This window comes from Hippoglossus hippoglossus, chromosome 9, assembly GCF_009819705.1.
Source record: "Hippoglossus hippoglossus isolate fHipHip1 chromosome 9, fHipHip1.pri, whole genome shotgun sequence".
Lineage (NCBI taxonomy): Eukaryota > Metazoa > Chordata > Actinopteri > Pleuronectiformes > Pleuronectidae > Hippoglossus > Hippoglossus hippoglossus.
The window spans coordinates 1,796,700-1,814,956 of NC_047159.1; the positions used below are offsets into that span (position 1 = coordinate 1,796,700).

Below are 18,257 nucleotides of genomic sequence, written 5' to 3' on the forward strand. Positions count from 1 at the left end.
AGAAAGACTACTACCCCCCCACCTGACAATACGCCCACGTCAGACGCCGTCTACAAACCAATCAGAGTCGAGTATAGTTCGCCCACGTAGGTGATGACGACAGGACGCACGTATGTCAGACTGAATTTTGTTTAGTCCCTAAATTACAATGTGAAACCAAATGTAATGAATTTAATTACATTTATGGGACTTTGCATAATCCTATAGCTCTTCTCCAAATACTCTTTTAGAGTTTTAGAATTTTTTTATCTGTATTTTAAGCCGATTTTTTTTCCCACTAGATCAGAATCAGATGTGACAGATTCTTTTTCCGGGCTTTTCTCCAATTAGCAGAGCTCCATAATCTCCCTGTCACATCAAACTGCCTAATGATGAAATGAAGTACGGTCGCACTGTTTTAAAAATACTCCTGGGTACGATGCGATCCAGCAAACTGAGCCACTTCGAGCTGTTTTGATAATTTCTTGAACGAACAAAACGAAAACAGGCTGGATCGGTGTCACACAGAGATTTTTTTTTTTACTCGCTCAGAAATGGACAGCCCATAAATTGCTTGTTTTTCTTCTTTTAATCAGAGCCTCTCGGAACCACAGCTTCCAACATACTGTCACCTCCGGCTCAACGTTTCTTTGTTCTATTCTTGATTTTTCCAGATACACCTGAGCCACAGTCATTAAATGGATCTGCCAGCCCGACCCGTCTCTCCGAGGGGAATGACTCACTGTGTGTGTGGTGTGGGTGAATGGGCGCCATTAGCATCACAGAGGGAAATAGAATCAAAGAAAAACACCAGCGTCCAATTACGGTTGGGACGTGTTTTGCCAACAATGGATCATAATTTGCTCGGTGCATAAAAAAGGAGGCGGTTGTTTTACACCGTAAAAAGTCTCATTGTTCACAAACTTTTATCTTCGACAAGTTTAAAAGAAATCAGGAGCAGAATCTCATCTCTCATCTCTTACCCGACACGTTTAGAAATAAGTTTAACTGAAACTCTTCGGCTGCCTCTAACTTCACTATATAAACATTTACCACCTCATTAGAGCCGATAGTTTTGATGATTTAAATTCATTATGACTAGAACCTGATCGATAAGTCATTTAAAAATGACAGCGAAGGAATCATTGCCTTTGTTTTGATAATAGAATGGTTGATATGAAACGTTTTAATCCCTAATTTCGATGTCAGCCCCCAAAGTTCCATCAGACTCTAATTATCAACATCACTATATGTATTCTTATTGTCACCAAATACAATTAGAACAAACCCCCCCAAAAATGCGATCCCATTAGCTCATTGTTGATTGTGACACGTTTTGTTCCTCGGTGCCACAGAACTCCATCTTCATCACATCAGGGAGACACACTGTGGCGCTGTGACATTTTTCTTCATTATCAAAGTATTTGTTTGCTTTGAATCGGTGTCACGCACACAGAGCTGCTGCTGTCAACGCTCAATTAATGCAACAGATGTGATTTATTCCCCCCGGTGAAAAGAAACAACAACACATCTACTGTTTCCTCCGGTAACTGTGACATTTTTGTAAAAACTAAAGCATTAAAGAAACTTTGGAACGTGGTTGGGGAGCTAAGGAGCCCTGAGAGATGGATTTGTTGGCGAGACAACAAAGCTACGAAGCTACAAAGCATTCCAACAGGTGTGGAACACAAAGACGTTTTTTACCGTAGCGATATACAAGACTTCAGACGGCAGCTTCATGATTCAAGTAGAGTTTAGCGACTTTGTTCCTTGTTTAAAAGCAGTTACAATTATATTTTTTACAATCTATATCTGTTCGGACTTTACCCGTAGCCACTGCTTTTCAGTCAGCGCGTCACTGTAGTCCACATCTCGACGGCAGCGCGACCCTCGGCCGAACAGCTTGTCCTCATCGTCGTCGCACGTGAGCCGCTCCACCTCAGCGTCGTCTTTGATGATCCAGGACGGCAGCTCGTCCTCCTCCATCAGACGGGGCTTACGCTTCGGGTTGCGTGCGTCCTCCCGGCGTCGGTCCATGTCAAAGCGCTGGAGGAGAAAAGCAGGAGAATCACATGATGACTCTGCTTGGTTTGTTTATATTTATAATCACACGAATGTAACTGAAACTGTACTTGAACGGAGAGATTATGGAGAAGCAGCATCAGATATCACCACTGCATCAATAGATGGATGAATAATAAGCAACCAGGCCATGTTGTGCTATAATTATATTCCCCACAGTCCCTATGTGACATTCTCTCATTAACTTGTAATATAAAGTGAGAGGTACTAACATCACTAAGTTTCAAGCCATTACACAGTGTCACCTTGTTTCATTACTGAACAGATTACTACTGTCGGGCAATCACTGCATTCCTGCTGGCAGAGCAGTGGGGAAGTGGTGAGGACGGCGTTTGGAATGGAGAAGATGTTGTTACGGGCGGCACGGTGGTTAAGTGGTTAGCACTGTCGCCTCACAGCAAGAGGGTTCTGACTCTAAACGTTTTAATGCTGCTGAGATATTTGTGTTCTTCCACTTTCGTGTCCGTCACCGGTTAGAAACATCATCAACACGCAGTGAGTCTTCCCTCTGTATTCTCACATTTTGCCGATATTTATACTCGGGGGCTGGAAAGAGAAGTTCTCGAAAAATGTCTGCAGCAACTTAATCAGACATTTACATTCTCACATAAAGCCCCTTGGGATAAATTCCATCGTCAACTGGGATTTGGCAAATCCCATTTACCATAGCTTCAGTTACAGGGTGTGCATGAGGCATCTTAATACTTAAAAATAAACTCAACAATGAATGAATTAACACTTAGAGCTCGTTCAGAAAGTACCGTCTTGATAGTTGAAGCACAATCACCGATGTGGGCTTGGATCTGTTAAATTCAGGTTCTTATAAATAGTCATGGAGGAAGCAGTGTAGCTTCAGGCTGTGTGATGCCAAGTTAATAAATACAGACAACACACATTTGTTTTTTATAATATACATAAGCTGCCAAGTGTGTTCTGAAGATGACAAGGTGACTGTGAGTCATGTGTCCATGGTAATTTAGTAAGTAATTGGACAGTTTAGTCTGAAAGAGCCTGAACAAATATTAATGTTGGAAGATCTCCATATGATTGACAACAGAAATTATTTTGGGGCTAAATATAGAAGAGAAGCAGGTGTCCATTTAACAGATTTAAATGTCAAGTGACTTTTTTTTACCATAAAGAGCTCAAATTCATCCTCAAGGCGGGCGATCATCTGGTTCAGGGTTTCATCATCAGGCACCTCGTCTTCCTCCTGCAGTTACAAAGGGAGAAGAACAGGAAAACACGTCAATAACAGAATAAGATCTTGATTCTGTGTCAATTTGAACTGTGGCAGCAAAAAGAGGAGGTTATCGTGCTCAGTCCCAAAACACAGATGTGATCGCACCCAATGTAAATCGCTGAAATTGCATTACAACCCCATTTAATATTGTAAACGACGGGCGGTTTGCTCGCTGATCATATCTACAGAGCTGTCTCTGGGCCTGAGGTGATTCAATCAAAACCAGCATGCATAACTTAACAAGATGGGGAAAAATCTCTCGTGTTCATTATATAACCCTGGCTACTCAAACACATTAACACCTCTTGGGCTTGAGATGCTCAGACAGAGAATAAACATCCAAAAGACACAACTTACAGGCATGACTTTTACCTCGTTCTGCTCCTCGTGCTCTAGGATGGCCTGGAGGAAGACGCGGCGCTCGTGGCTCGAGGACTTCTGGTCAAACATGCCGGCCTGGATCACCTTCTGATCCACGTTCAGTTTGTACTTGGCCGCTGCCAGGATCTGTTCCTCCACGCTGTTGACGGTGCAGAGGCGAAGCACGCGCACTTCGTTCTGCTGACCGATGCGGTGGGCGCGGTCCTGAGCCTGGAGGTCCTGGGTTTAACAGAGGAGAGAGAAATGTGAGACGGTTTCTGATAAGTTCAAAAAGCTACTCAAGGTCCAACTTTAACACCGGTTGATTGATTTAAATGATGGATTCTGGATTGACGATAATATATTTGTTTGCTGTTGAAAGCAGCTCTTCTATCAACTTGTGCTTTGCCTTGTTGAGCTCTGACTCTCCAACTTTCCGCAGGAACCAGGAACCTTTGCAGGGACCAGGCCCTGAATTAAGTTCTAGGGAAAACGTTTTACCCCCCAAACAATCCCTGCTAAGACGTTAAACTTTACGAAAGTACCGGATCCTTTGAGGTGGGGCTTGTAGCCCTGACGATACCTGATTGGTTGAGTGCTCTTGGCTCGTTTTATTTCAGGTGGACAATCTCCACAAGAGCTCGTAATATCTGTTTCTTTACCATTCCAGTGTCTTAATGACTTGCAACCTGCATTTATTGTATTTATTGTAATAAAAGACTTCAGAGTCTGAGGCAGATATTCACTAAGCCTGTCAAAGTTTTGCATCAGTGCAAGTTCTCAGTCTAGCAGCGTATTTACTGAGACGTCAACGAGCCCCAGCCACAGTTTATCTGATTTGCATCTTGCATCTCTGGAAAGCAAAGGAGCACAAAACAAAAGTGTTCTGATCTCAGAGTATCAGTCGCAGAGGAGATATTTTGGGAAATGCAAATGTGAACTCAACTCGCCAGAGAAAGACATTTTAAATAGCTTGATGTTGTCAGCTCAACAAAAAGATCACTGAGGCGGGGGACAAAAAGAAAACTGTGACTAGATTATTTCTGCAAAACTGATAGAATAAAGCAGCTCGCTCCACAAGGACATGTGTGAAGTCGACGCTGCTGCGGGACACACAAATGCTGAAGTTGGGGAAAAGGTGATAATCTAATAAAGTTTTGTGGTGAGAATAAATAAACAGTTGCGTTGCTGCTTGTCTTGTGTTGTGGTAACTTAATAATGCATCTTTTGCATAAGTCGGGGTATCAAGGTCAACACATGCTCGACCAATCGCAAGTCAGTCTCAGGTGTCAATCATGTCTCACCCCCTTTTAAAATCATCATAATTAAAACCAAACACTTGATCATCAGTTTTTAAAAGAACTACCTAAAATGACACAACTCTATTTGACCTGACTTTGCAGTGTGGCCCATGTCCTATCCACTAACATGGAGGAGGCGGGGCTTGTGACCTGTACTTCAGCCAGCCACCAGGGGGCTAGCAAGTCAAGTTGGCTTCACTTTGGGGAGTCGTCACGTCCTCCTTCTATATTCACATGTGTCCAGAGCAACGATTCCACAAACTTTGCCTGAACTTCCACAATGTGCTGCAGGGATCAGTCTGTGGTCATGAATAACGAATAAATTTGCATCTGTGAACAAACATGCCATGAAATATACATCATATGGAACCTCGCACGCTGCGGTTTGACTGGCAGCACACGGGACACACATCCTGAGTAAACATCCCTTAATTTAGTATTTTGTTAGCTTCACCGGTGTCGGACTAATAAAAACAAACATCTTCTAGAATCATGCATTCACGCTGTGAGCAGTAGGGTCGTTACAGGGCAGAGTAATAAAGCGAGCGGGTGGACGGACCTGGTGGGGATTCCAGTCGCTGTCGAAGATGATGACCGTGTCTGCGGCCTGCAGGTTGAGGCCGAGGCCACCGGCTCTTGTGCTGAGCAGGAAGATGAAGTACTGGGATCCTTCCTCATTAAATTTCTTCAGCAGTAAAGCTCGATCGTCGGCCTTGGTGGTTCCTGAAACAACAAACGTAATTATTTTTGAACCGTGGAGTTTGTTGAGTTTGTTTGTTGAGGTAACTTTGAAAAGTGCGCTCTTGCTTCTTCTCGTTATTCAGATATAGAAGCGTCTTATTTGAGGGAAAGTTAAAATGTCACATGTGCACTCGCCGCGCTGCGTCTCTGACCAATTAAAGGGTCTCAGAGGTGTCTCAAAGGACACGTGGTGGATTTAATGAAGCTGGGTTCAACATGATGAAATCATTTACGTCCCAGTCTGTGTGTCTGATTAAATCACGACAGCTAATGAGGGCCACAGACCACAGCTGCATATCAGAGACACGTCTTCATTCTCTTAGAAAAGTGATGTGTGGATGTTATGAATGTAAATCCAGGTCCACTTATCCAAAAGATCGGTGAGAGTGTGTGTGAATGGTGTGTGAGGAATGTTTGAATGTGGCTTAGACTGTATTATACCTACTCATATTACATGTTATATGATATTCATATTTTTTAATTGGTATTACTTAATTAGGAGAGTGGGAACAGAAACCCAGCGACCTCCCCTCACAAGCCTATGACGAACAAACCAGATTTAAATGTGTCTTGTTATCAGGTTACTCACAGAACTAATGTGAGTTGTTAAACAGCAGGTCTGTTCTGCTGTGGGGACGTTTGCCTTATTAACTGGACAGAGTGACAGACAGTGTGGGACAAAGTGTGAAGGTGCTGCCTGGATGTTTTGTTCACTGCGCTGACAAGACTGAAGACATCACACGTTTTATAACATCGGAATTAATTGAATCTGTTGCTAATGCAAGTGTCAGGACAGAGCCGCTGGTATTTTTGGCTCATACAGTTTAATTAAAATAGACCCACATCGTACCTGGTACCAATCAGCTTTAGACAGCTCATATAATTGTTTACTACATATTATATTTCTAATTAAGTGGAAATCATCCTTAGATCTGAATGTTTAAACATTGCTCTAGGGGTGAGGTTACCATCGAGACGCAAATACTGGAAGTTGCGGTAGCTGAAGTAGTCCTCCATGATGGTCATGAGAGTGGTCATCTGGCAGAAGAGCAGGACTCGATGGTTGGTGGCATGGAGCTTCGGCAGGATGCGATCCAGGAGCTCGAACTTCCCGGAAGCTCGGTACAGATCCGGCCTGAGAGGAGACGAGGAAAACCAACAGGGGGTCATTGTCAGTGGGAGGGATGATCATTAACCCTGAGGGGTCCTGGGCTTCTGGACTTTTTAAGATTCTTTTGATATGTCCTTTACATACACAACTTTTGGCATCTTTAAATGTCCGATATGACCAGACGATAAACGCTGTGTTGTCTTGAACCATGTGATTTGAATATGCCGGTCTGATCAGTGACTCCATGGAGTTTAAGTCTGGTGGTTGTAGATGATGTTGGTAAATAGAGTCATGATGATGTGTAGGGATGGAAACCGCCTCTTTAACATGTCTCTATAAAATCCTGTTTTTCATCATCCTGGAAAAATGGAGTCAACACGAAAAGCCCATGATTAAATCTGTGTGTTACTAACAAAGGAGCAAATTGAAACCTTTAACACTGTCCTCCACACATGTGACAAATCTACTTCAATAAAAACTTTTGATTTAAAGAAGAACTTTCATAAGTTTCATAATGTCCGTAGTTAATATGACAACAAACAGGCCTCAGCTCGTTTTAATCACCTCTTTCAGTTTGCTGCCACAGCTTTACTGTTCACTCTCTGTCCATAAGGGGCAGGATTTTTTAAACTTCAAACCTCCAACTATCACCATGTGTAGCTGAGATAATGTGGATTTCGGAGAATTAACAGTTTATATGAATCTTCAATAGTTTTTATAATTGTGTCCACATGAATAAGCAAACCTTGGTGCAGAACTTAAAGGGTCTGCTGTTTGAGATCAGCCCCCGTGGATGAGAAAACCAGAGAAGTCAACGTCAGCTGCCTCTCAGATATAATAAAACACAAATAAATAATTTATACTGCTGCCATGAATAATGTATTGTTGCCAAGCACATTATCAATTAAGTGGCACACAGCAGCTGTTTAAAATGTGAACTTGTTAAATCACTTCACTGTTTTCAATGAGCTTCAAACAGAGTCAAGGAGAAAGGAACAAACCTCGGAACACAACGCTGAGCTCGGTGTTAAATAAACATCCACTGGGTGTGAATCCATTTGTTTCTGGAAATGTGTGTTTTGCTCAGAAACAGAAAGTCAAATAAACGGATACGGGATGAAAAGGTTTTTACATAAATAAGCTCCTAAGCCTTAAGTCCCCTTATTAATGATTCATAAAAGAATATAAACATGGTGGTGTGTTTAAACAGATAAAGAATGACAATATGCATGTTTGTGAGTGTCGTGTCTGTTGTGGTGTGCGTGTAGCATTGGGTGATAAAAACACCATTGTCAGACTTACCGCTGATTATGCCGTTTGGATAACCCATGTGCTCTGCAAAAGATTCCTGTAACAGAGAACATGTACTGGTTTAAATAATGAGCAATTAGCAAACTGAGTCCTACATTTAAATTTGATTTTTTTACTGGAGACCGAGCTCTGACCTTTATTAACAATTAAAAAATGGGAATTTGAAGTTTTGTGTCAGGCTTTCTAGACATTTTTCACAATCAGGTTTTGTTTGAAGGTCTGAACCTGCAGGACACAGACGTCTGTACCCAGGGAAAGGCTGACGTCAAGGTTTTAAACAGTCGATCTATAAAATACACGTTGTTTCATAACTTCAGTCAAATCTACGAACAACAAAGAAAGTGGCAGGATGAGCAAAAAAACCTAAATGAGCAAAAGACAATACAGAAGAAATGATTGTCTGGAAATGATAAAGACTTTTATAGGAGTAATAGAAAATCGTTTAAAGATAAGGTCATCATAGTAAAGAAAATTAAATTAGTTATAGTTAATAGATATAGTTAGGACTTGTTCATGACAGCCACTGCCATCGCTCCAGGTCAAACAGCTCTACCTCAATGTGCTGGAACATGTAAGGATGATTACAGATCTTCTTCAGCTGCATGATTGGTGTTCATCAGGGTCTTCGCTCCTCCTTTTACCCTGGAGAACGTTATTTCACAGTTAGAAGACATTTTGATTCCAGATCAAAACAAATGTCACGATGTGTCGTTAAACTGCAGACTCTTATTTAGGGCATTCATTGAAGTGCAACGTCTCAATCGTCTCCTGGGGGAAGTCCTTTGCTTCTTCACGCGATAGAATTGCTGCCACTTTGTTCACAGCTGTCGTTGTTCTGTTTGGTGTTTGGTGCAGAGCGAGCGTGCTGGGTACCGGTTGTTGTTTGGTTAGAGCTGATAATCACTAAGCTTGAACCTCAGTGTGCAGCTTGTTTCAACTCCAGAGGGGAGCTGCCGTAATCTATTCTACAGACAATCCTCTGTTAGTTCTTTACTACAAGTGACACTCTTTATACACTGACTCACTGCTCTCAACTTGTCATGATAAATCTATCATCGATTTGGGGCAGGCTGATTCAGAACACTCCTCAAACCTTTTGCAAAGTCTTCTGTCTGCTTCCTAAGTGGCATTTTCTTGCCACGGAGAAACTGACGTTGAGGCTGACAGACTGTTTTTAGACGCATCTTCAGGAGTTAATAAATGAACGATTATACGCCGTCTCGTTCACAGCACTTTCTTCTTAAAAGCACCGGTAAACTGTGACTTCAGTTACACAACACAATCTGGGAACCTTGTGATGTCAAGCTGCAGGAAACTGTAAATATCACTGAGCGCTCAGCCTTGCGGCTCAGTCTGTCGGCGTGAGACACCGATGAATCAAGCGGTGACATTCAGTAAAGACACAGGAGCCTCGGCATGTTTACCTTCTTGTCTTTCTCTGAGCCGTCTGTGAGGAGGATGCCTTTCTGCATGTGGCGATACAGAACCTTCTGAATGGCCGACATGTCACACTTGATGACGTTACTCCACCTGCCTACGGACGACAAGGACAAAGCTTTGGTTGACACAGTCTTTTTAAACTGTGAGGTAGTTGGAGCTGAAAACACATTTCGGATCTCAGTCATATTCTTGATAACAACAATTAAGGTGAAAGAACATATGTTAACATTTGTACATATGTATAAAAACCTATTTAAAGAAACTATCTGAAGAAGAACTAAAGGATGCCAATTACCAATTCAATAAACTTCAAATTGGTTATGAGTAGAGCTGCAATGATTTGTCAATTAATCAATTAGAAAATATATTTTTTCTAGAAAGAATCCCAGATCTTTAGTTTGATCTTCTCAAATGGGAGAATTATAATTTTTTGTAACAGTTTGAATTGGTTTTTTGGGGTTTTCGACAAATTACATTTGACGACCTCATTCAGGACTCTGGGAAGATATGATTGACATTTCTCAATATTCTCTCCATTTTTATAGAGGAAACCTTTAGTTCATTATTTGAAATAATGAAAGTGATTGTCAGCTAAAGCCCTGATTTTATGAATTTCAGTGTATCCTCTACACATAAGATTCATAGTCAGAAGCAGCTAGGTAATAACTAGGCATTTGTGTAGTTACTATTAATTTATTCCTTGCCCCTGAGAAATATATGATCGTTATGAGGAGTGATAACTGTTTTATAGCTGCTCTGTACTAATAGAATCAAACAGCAGAACAGGTTTTATGCATTGCAAACATTATCATTCTCCATCAAATCTAAATAAATACACAAAGCTTAGTTTCCATTTCACCTTCTCCGGCAGCTGCGACTCCACCTCCTTCTTCAGTCTGCGCAGCAGGAAGGGGCGGAGCACCTTGTGCAAACGGCGAATGATCAGGATGGTCTCCTCCTCGTTGAGGTCGACCTGAACGAATCAGAACGTGTTGAAGATGAGTGACAGACAACCGACTGTGTGTTCTGCATATCCGCCGGCAGTGACACGATTGTGACAAGCAACTGAGAACCTGTTGAAATGTCATTTTTCTAACATTGTTGCATTAATAACAACGCAGAGAATTCATCAACAAGTCGTGCAGCTGCATCTAAACCTGCCTCTTTGAGTGAGGCTACATTTTGAATAATAGAGATGTTCCTGAGCACTGGTTGTGTGGATTTGGCCGGTGGCGAGAACTAATACCCTGCAGAGCCTCTGAGCACTGGTAGCAGTGTGCAGCAATGTTTTTCTGAGTGGGCTCCTGCATTATGTATGTGTGGCTGAGTCCTGCCGTTGTTTTCACACTGTTTCCACTGACTCAACAGTTGGTGGTGGCCACAGGGAAAAAGAAGCCTGCAACGATCATGAAGACATCAACAAAAACAACTGTTGAAGCTGCCGTTCAGAATTTTAAGAACAGATTCAACAGCATCAGATTCTCCTGATTATTGTTATAACACTGTTTTCCCTATTTTATTTAGAAACTTGATTAGGTGGAAGTCTAAAGGTATTTTTAAATCTCACTCTGGCCTGATGACAGGGACACAGAGACTCGTGTGGTTCATAATTCTCCCTCATGTCTCTAATCCCCAGAAACCAAGTTGGTTGATTTCAGCCTCACAGTTATGAAGCTATTACTGAATTTGGGCAAATTTTTTCAGGCGGAAATTCCCAAAAATATTGCAGAGGAGTCGACCTTTCATTTCACTCGGGAGGAAAATCAATAGGAAAAGCTACCGGTTCGCCCTTGGAACTAAACGTAGCATATTGATATAATAACACCACATATATAATTATAATATATCATTATATATCACATTTATTATTGTTATTATTATTATGCTCTCCAAGCTTAACATTTAATTTGTATTTTTCTTGCATCTTTTTTCCTCGCTGTCCGAGCTCAACCTGAAATAAACCTGTGGGCTCATTCGAACCAGCAGGTTGAATGTTAGACAGAATAATGTGAAGACACCCACCGGCTGAAGCAGCGTTATTTTTTGCCTCTTCTGTATTTCTTTAACGAGTGGTTTTGAAAACATAAGCATTTCACTTTCTGTTTACAGCAAATTGGGTTTACAGGTTCCCTCAGCCTCGGGCTAGATGTGAAACCTGCAGTGACCTTGAGGGAGGGAAGAAGAATGCTACCAGGACTCGAGGTGAAACATTAGGAGAAAGGTTTGTTGCTGTAGGATCCTGAATCACTAATGAGGATGTTAGTTTGTGACTGAGCTGGGTTCAAACTTTCCTGAGGGCAGAAAACATTCCCTTTGGAAAAACGTTATGGTTAAAACAACGTTCAGCCTCATCCTTCGTTTCCTGACTGTTAATTTTGTATGCAGAGTTAAAAACTTTATATCTTACTTTGAATAAGCTTCGTTAAAAAAGCTCAAAACGTTTTACTGGTGTACAAAACTTCACACTTTACTCGACGTAAACAACTTCCCTTTTACTTTACTTTCAGTGGGAATGACAGCTGTAATCACCGTGAAGGGAGAAAAGCTCCTGGGGCTCAGATCTAAAGAGAGATCCATTCAGGAAACCTTTCATCAGCTTTCAGAAGATGCACATCATCTCCACGTTAGCAAAACAGGGGTCCCAGTATAGTGTATTGTAAAAACTGCATTCAGTTTGGCAGTGTGTGGCAGTGGCAAGATGATTTATGTGCTGGAAAGTAATTTTAAAAACATTAAATACACTTTGTATTATCTGAAATCTAATAACTGTAGGAAATAAAATGATCAGTTGAATCTTTGGAAGACCGTTCATCTCTGTCTGTGTGGCCTTGGATGCTGTGATTCTAATACTGAGGATAAAGTAAGAGCAAATCTATCTGATGAACATTATGTCTCCACCTACAAATGTTGCTGCTTCTGCTTCTGCTCGCACTCACCCTCTCCCCTGTCATGGCGAACGGGGCGTTGAACCACTGCTCGAAGGTGCTGCAGCTCTTGAAGATGGTGGGCAGGAGGAAGTTGAGCAAGGCCCACAGCTCGGGCAGCTTGTTCTGCAGCGGCGTCACGGGTGAGGAGGAGACGTCGGGGTGCCACATAGTGGGTGTTCAGCACCTGGGTCAGCTTACAGTGGTGGTTCTTCATGCGGTGACCCTCGTCCACTATCATGTACTTCCAACGAATCTGTGTGTGGAGCGAGACTCATTCAGGGTTTCTGCAGGTTTCAACACGTTCAATTTCAGACGTTCTAAGACCGTGAAGAATGAAATTTAAGATCAAGTACAAGCGATAAGAAGGAATATCAGGGACTTATATAAGTCTTCCATTAGATTAAGACATATTTTCTGTTATTCAAAACTGTGTTTCGTGACAAATAAATAATTACGGTTATTAAAACCACGTCTGTTTTATATTTCTACGATAAGAACAAGACATTCGTGTGTTGGGTTGTTTGGGCTTGGCAGAGGAATAAGCTCCACTGACTTCCAGTAAAGTTTTATGGAAAACTGTAAAAATGGACGTGAATTTAAAAGCGTGAGTCACCGAGTATGTGAAGCGTACGGAATGACAATAGAGAGCAGGCAGGGGGGGGGGGCATTACACAGAGGGGACAGAGCTCGTCTCTTTCACCTTGGCCAGTATTTGCTTGTCCCTTAATGATGTATTCATAGGTGGTCAACAGGACGTTGAATTTCCCGCTGCGGAGCTGAGGCACGAGCCCACGGCGCAGCCCGGGGGTCCCCTGTCATGTGGAGGACACACAAGGAAAAGACAGAATAAGTCATAAGTCGGCCAATCACATCTCAGACTTCAGACGAAAGAGACAAGTGACTTCTTATTTCTTACCTTGTAAGCAATTTTCACAACAGACGGCTGACCACTTGTCAAGTTCATAGATTCCCAATTAGACAAAGTCCTGAAAAAAAAAAAATGAAAACGACGATCATCAAACAAAATGTTCGCCTGTGAGAACGTGGTTTGAATTTAGAGCAATTAAAGGTTTAATGAGTTTGGCAAAGACGTTGAGGAGCAGAGGCAAGAGGCAACTTGAAGAATCGCCCATTAAGAGGCCGCGCACTAATTCACACGTCTATCATCAAGGTTCAGACATAATTTGCTGGCATGAACATCAAAAAGGAAAACAATTTTTAACAGCTTTCCAGAGCAGCTCACAACGAGAATCCTTCTTTCATGGCTTTGTTCAAAACTTTCCCGCCAGGCAGATCAATCTCTCCTCCCATAACTTTAAGTCTCTAACACATAAACTGCTATTAAGGAGGAGAATATGAGGCTTTGCTGCACATTAAAGAAAACACATTTAATACAGTGGCAATGAAGTCAAGTACGAGCCTCTGCTGGGCTGTTTGACTACAAAAAGAAAAACGGATATTCAGAAAACACACCCATCGTTCGTTCTGATCCTTTAAGACCCACAGTTCTAAATTATGGGTAAAAAGAAAAAACTAATTAGGTGAAACTGGGAATAACAACACTTTTCTCTCCACCTTAAATCTACAAAAGGGAAATATGTGAGTACTAAAAGGTGCTGGAGTGTTTGTAGAAGCTGAAAAGAACCCGGGAGCATTAGCCTACTTAGTTGGAGTTTAGGAGTTGGACTAGTTTGCACTTGAATGCGTTTTGTAGAAATTGAAAGGATCTATTGTGTGAAAGCAGCGAGGGAAATCACGTTTATACTAAGAGGTTCCCATAATTACATCAGAAGATCGAGAAAATTCACGCTTGATTTCTTTATTTACCCTTGAAAATGTAAATCTATGAGTCGGAACATTTAAACGTCTGCTTATATTTATGGAATCAACATTTTGTTCAACAAGTTTGTGCACTGAGTTTTGTACTGGTCCAGATACAACACAATGTTTTTTCAAAGTGCAGAACGTTCTCCTACTCGAGGAGAAGACAATTACATCTCACATATCTTACTATTTTTGAGAGTGGTTTAACACAGGAACAAGAGTTAGTGTTGCTTCACGGGTGCTGCTGCTGAGAGCCTGTTCGTCAGCAGAGAAGAATCCCTACGAGCGTGATGCTCGACATCGGGGATCCCTGATGGTCCACAGATGACACGTCGACCACCACACAGCGGCTACGCTTTCAGTTATTACTGCTTTTTGCTGTTAAATAAAGTCGGACCTGTAAAAGGTTGAGCGAGGGTTCAATCTTGAAAACGTTTATAAAATCCCTCTCTGATTTCTGTATTCGGACCAATACTGCCTATATTTAAACTGGAGTACACAGAACACTCGTGTCTACTGAGGCAGTAATCGATTCATACAAACTGTATATTAAAATATCCCGACTTCCCCCTGTCCCTCTATCACGTGATTTAGGCTGATGAGGTTGGTTGTTTCAATCTAAACTTAATTACTGAAGTCGTTTTTAATTGCTCCGCACATCTGTCCCGCCAGCATTTTCAACGTGTCATGAAGCCAAACGATAAAAGCCACGAAGGATGCGTGCGGAGGAGAACTGACGAGGAGAGGAACGATGATGAGGAAGGGGCCGTTGATCCTCTTGTTCTCCATCAGGTACGTGATGAGGGCGATGGTTTGGATGGTTTTGCCGAGGGCCCATCTCATCAGCAGGATGCCGTTGAGATTGTTGTTGTATAGTTGACACCATCCACTCCAGTCCCTGGACCTGGAAAAACACACGGACACAAGCTGAAAATAAAGCCTGCACGACACGACGTCTTTCCTCTATTTACTTCCAACACTTGTATGTATTATTGATGAGCCATATTAAGGAAAAATTACATTCTGCATATCAAAGCTTTTCAAAAGGTTTACACCCATTTTTAAAGCGAGTATTACAATAATATCACCAAAAGGGGAAAAACTGAAGCTTTCCTTATTGCTCCGATGGCATAAATAATACAGTAAATGATTAAATAAAACGCCTGGTGCATGTCATGGCTTTGTGTCCGGAAACAGTAAAGGAAAAGAATTGCTGGAGGATAAGTGAATGTGTTAAGTGTGTCTTATCTGCATGTAACAGTACAAACTGTGAAACACATCTGAAAAAAATCAATTTAATGCTTTTCATAGTGAGTTTTGCAGATGCACTTTGATCGTACAGCCACTGTGGCGTCTCTTATCCCAGCTGATTCACCACATTGGTGGAAAAAAGATCAACTGTGTGACCAACTGCACAACTCGCCTGTGGCGAAAACAGTTCCGCAAAAACACAGAACAGGGAAACGGACGGAACAGGCGATACAACCAATATTTAACTGCACTAGTTAACAAAACGCCCGACAGCAGATCTCCAAAATCTCACAGATTTCTGTTGTTACTGCAGACACGTGATCCAATTATTTTAAAGCTGAAATAGTCCAATTATCCCCCAAGGAGCTGCCACCATATCTCCTTTAAAGACTGGGACACGAGAATCAGAGACGAACCGGGGCCGAAACCTGATTGGAAGAACGCAAACGCGAGCATCAGGCCGCAGAAGCAAGTGCCGGCTCGCTATCTCTGGTAATCTATCTCTCACTGCCACAGCAGAGATGACTTTATAATGTCGGGCTGAAAACCAATGTCGCTGTGTCGTTATGAGCAGACTTAAAGACGGTTCTTTAAGCTCCACTGAGATGATTGAGCGTTTAGTTGCCTGGCAGCAGATGTGGTTGGTCACACCCTCCGTGCATCGTGGTGTCGTAATGGGTAGAAAGCTCTTCTGTCTCCAGCCCAAAGTTCACGCTGGACTATGAGGTCAAACCAAATGTAACAACAAGAACGACGAAATGAAAAACCCTTGAACACAGTTTGACACCTGGTTCTGAGGTCAGCACCAATGTTCTGTACGTTTTTCTCTCATGAATGGAAACTAGACCAATTTAAATTCATTTCAGGTTTTCCATTACAGTCACCTCTGTTCTGTTTGTCTAATTCCCTGTCATGCGTCAGAATGCAGCTGCCATGTTACAGAAATCCTCATCCTAGTTTTGATAAAAGACCCCAATTTTCTTTTTCTATTCATGAGTTGTGCGCTGGGAAACATCTCAGCACAACAAAAAAAACAATAATAAATAAAAAGTAAAGAATGAAAATGTGAAGCTGGTTGCTTCTGGTAGTAACAGGCGCTTCGGGCGGATTGGTAATAAACATTCAATTGGAACCTAATTTAAAAGATAGTGGATGAAAAAATACAAATCTAAAATAACAACAAACACCGAGCTCGGCAAAGGTAGACAAAATAAGAGCAACTGCAGGTATAGTGTGTGTGTGTGTGTGTGTGTGTGTGTGTGTGTGTGTGTGTGTGTGCGTGCAATAAACTGTATATAAAGATGGACGACATGATAGCTTCCCTAAAGCGTAGCCCCCTGTTGGCTGCGTGCTGTGTAGGTCATGAACCTCGCCTCATCCATGTTAACAGATGGTCAGGGAAGATATGAAAACGGGGGGGAAACTCATGATTGACAGCTGAGACTGGCTTGCAGTTGGTCTAACGTGTTTATCGGTGGGACCATGGCGGGACTAGTTCAGCCCCACTTCATAATTACTTCTGCACAGACTCTTGCTCCTCATGAAATCATCACTGCAAGATGGAAGAACCCCAATGCCAGGTACTTTGTCTTGACTCCTGAAGACGTGTTGTCCATCTTTATACACAATCTATGGTGTGTGTGTGTGTGTGTGTGTGTGTGTGTGTGTGTGGTGTTTACCTGGTAGTGCTTGAGCATCCCGTTGATCAGCAGCGACGACTGCTTCTCCACCCTCTCAATGACAGCGTGGGCCACACCGTAGTAAGACTGGGAGCTGGTTTGTCCAGTGGGAACACTGTACTCATCATCCACATCCTGCTTGGCAGACCTGTTGGGTTGGGGGTCGGGGGGGGGGGGGGGGGGGGGGGGGGGGGAGTAAATGTGAAAACCCCTGTCGCCCTCTCAACTGCTCTGTTGCCACATCAGAGCTGTATCTGAGCAGGGAGCAAAGACTGAAGATCAACCTGAGCCCCCCTCACTAAGTGCCCCCCCCTCTGTTGAGTCTGGACCAGGGGTCGCCTCACTCCAACATCTAAAGAGCTTGCTTTTCATTTAGCTAGTGAGAAGAATAAAAAGCTGCAAAAACATTTTAATATAAATGAGCCTCTAGGAGGTTATTTATTCTCATTTAACATAATTTAAAGTTTTGGTGCAATAACAAATTAATAGAGCGACTGCAATAAAGAAAACATTTGATAAACCAAATTGTCTCTCCTCTGCAGTTTTCAAAAACACTCTCGTTCTTTCATGCTTCAATAAATCCAGTTCTTCTGGAAACTGTCGTTCTACATTACATCTATTGTTGTTTGCTAATTTCTCACAGATGAATAAATATTCTGGTAAAGCTGCAGCAGTGGCAGAGAACCTGAAGAACCTAAAGAACCTAAAGAACCTGAAGAACCTAAAGAACCTGAAGAACCTAAAGAACCTGAAGAACCTAAAGAACCTGAAGACCTGAAGAACCTAAAGAACCTGAAGAACCTAAAGAACCTAAAGAACCTGAAGAACCTAAAGAACCTGAAGAACCTAAAGAACCTAAAGAACCTGAAGAACCTGAAGAACCTAAAGAACCTGAAGAACCTAAAGAACCTAAAGAACCTGAAGAACCTAAAGAACCTAAAGAACCTGAAGAACCTAAAGAACCTAAAGAACCTGAAGAACCTGAAGAACCTAAAGAACCTGAAGAAC

General features: G+C 42.1%; 1 protein-coding gene across 1 annotated transcript in view; it reads right to left on the bottom strand.

Moving 5' to 3' along the window:
- smarca2 (SWI/SNF related, matrix associated, actin dependent regulator of chromatin, subfamily a, member 2) overlaps positions 1-18,257 on the bottom strand; it is a 46,436-nt gene that overhangs the window by 16,297 nt on the left and 11,882 nt on the right. The window contains 18 exon segments of the mRNA XM_034595364.1: positions 1,807-2,025; positions 3,197-3,274; positions 3,677-3,904; positions 5,525-5,688; positions 6,675-6,842; positions 8,120-8,165; positions 8,682-8,735; positions 8,737-8,770; positions 9,533-9,650; positions 10,421-10,541; positions 12,505-12,630; positions 12,632-12,748; positions 13,196-13,216; positions 13,218-13,307; positions 13,412-13,485; positions 15,063-15,195; positions 15,197-15,223; positions 17,250-17,397. Coding sequence (XP_034451255.1) covers positions 1,807-2,025; positions 3,197-3,274; positions 3,677-3,904; positions 5,525-5,688; positions 6,675-6,842; positions 8,120-8,165; positions 8,682-8,735; positions 8,737-8,770; positions 9,533-9,650; positions 10,421-10,541; positions 12,505-12,630; positions 12,632-12,748; positions 13,196-13,216; positions 13,218-13,307; positions 13,412-13,485; positions 15,063-15,195; positions 15,197-15,223; positions 17,250-17,397 — 1,966 coding nt within the window.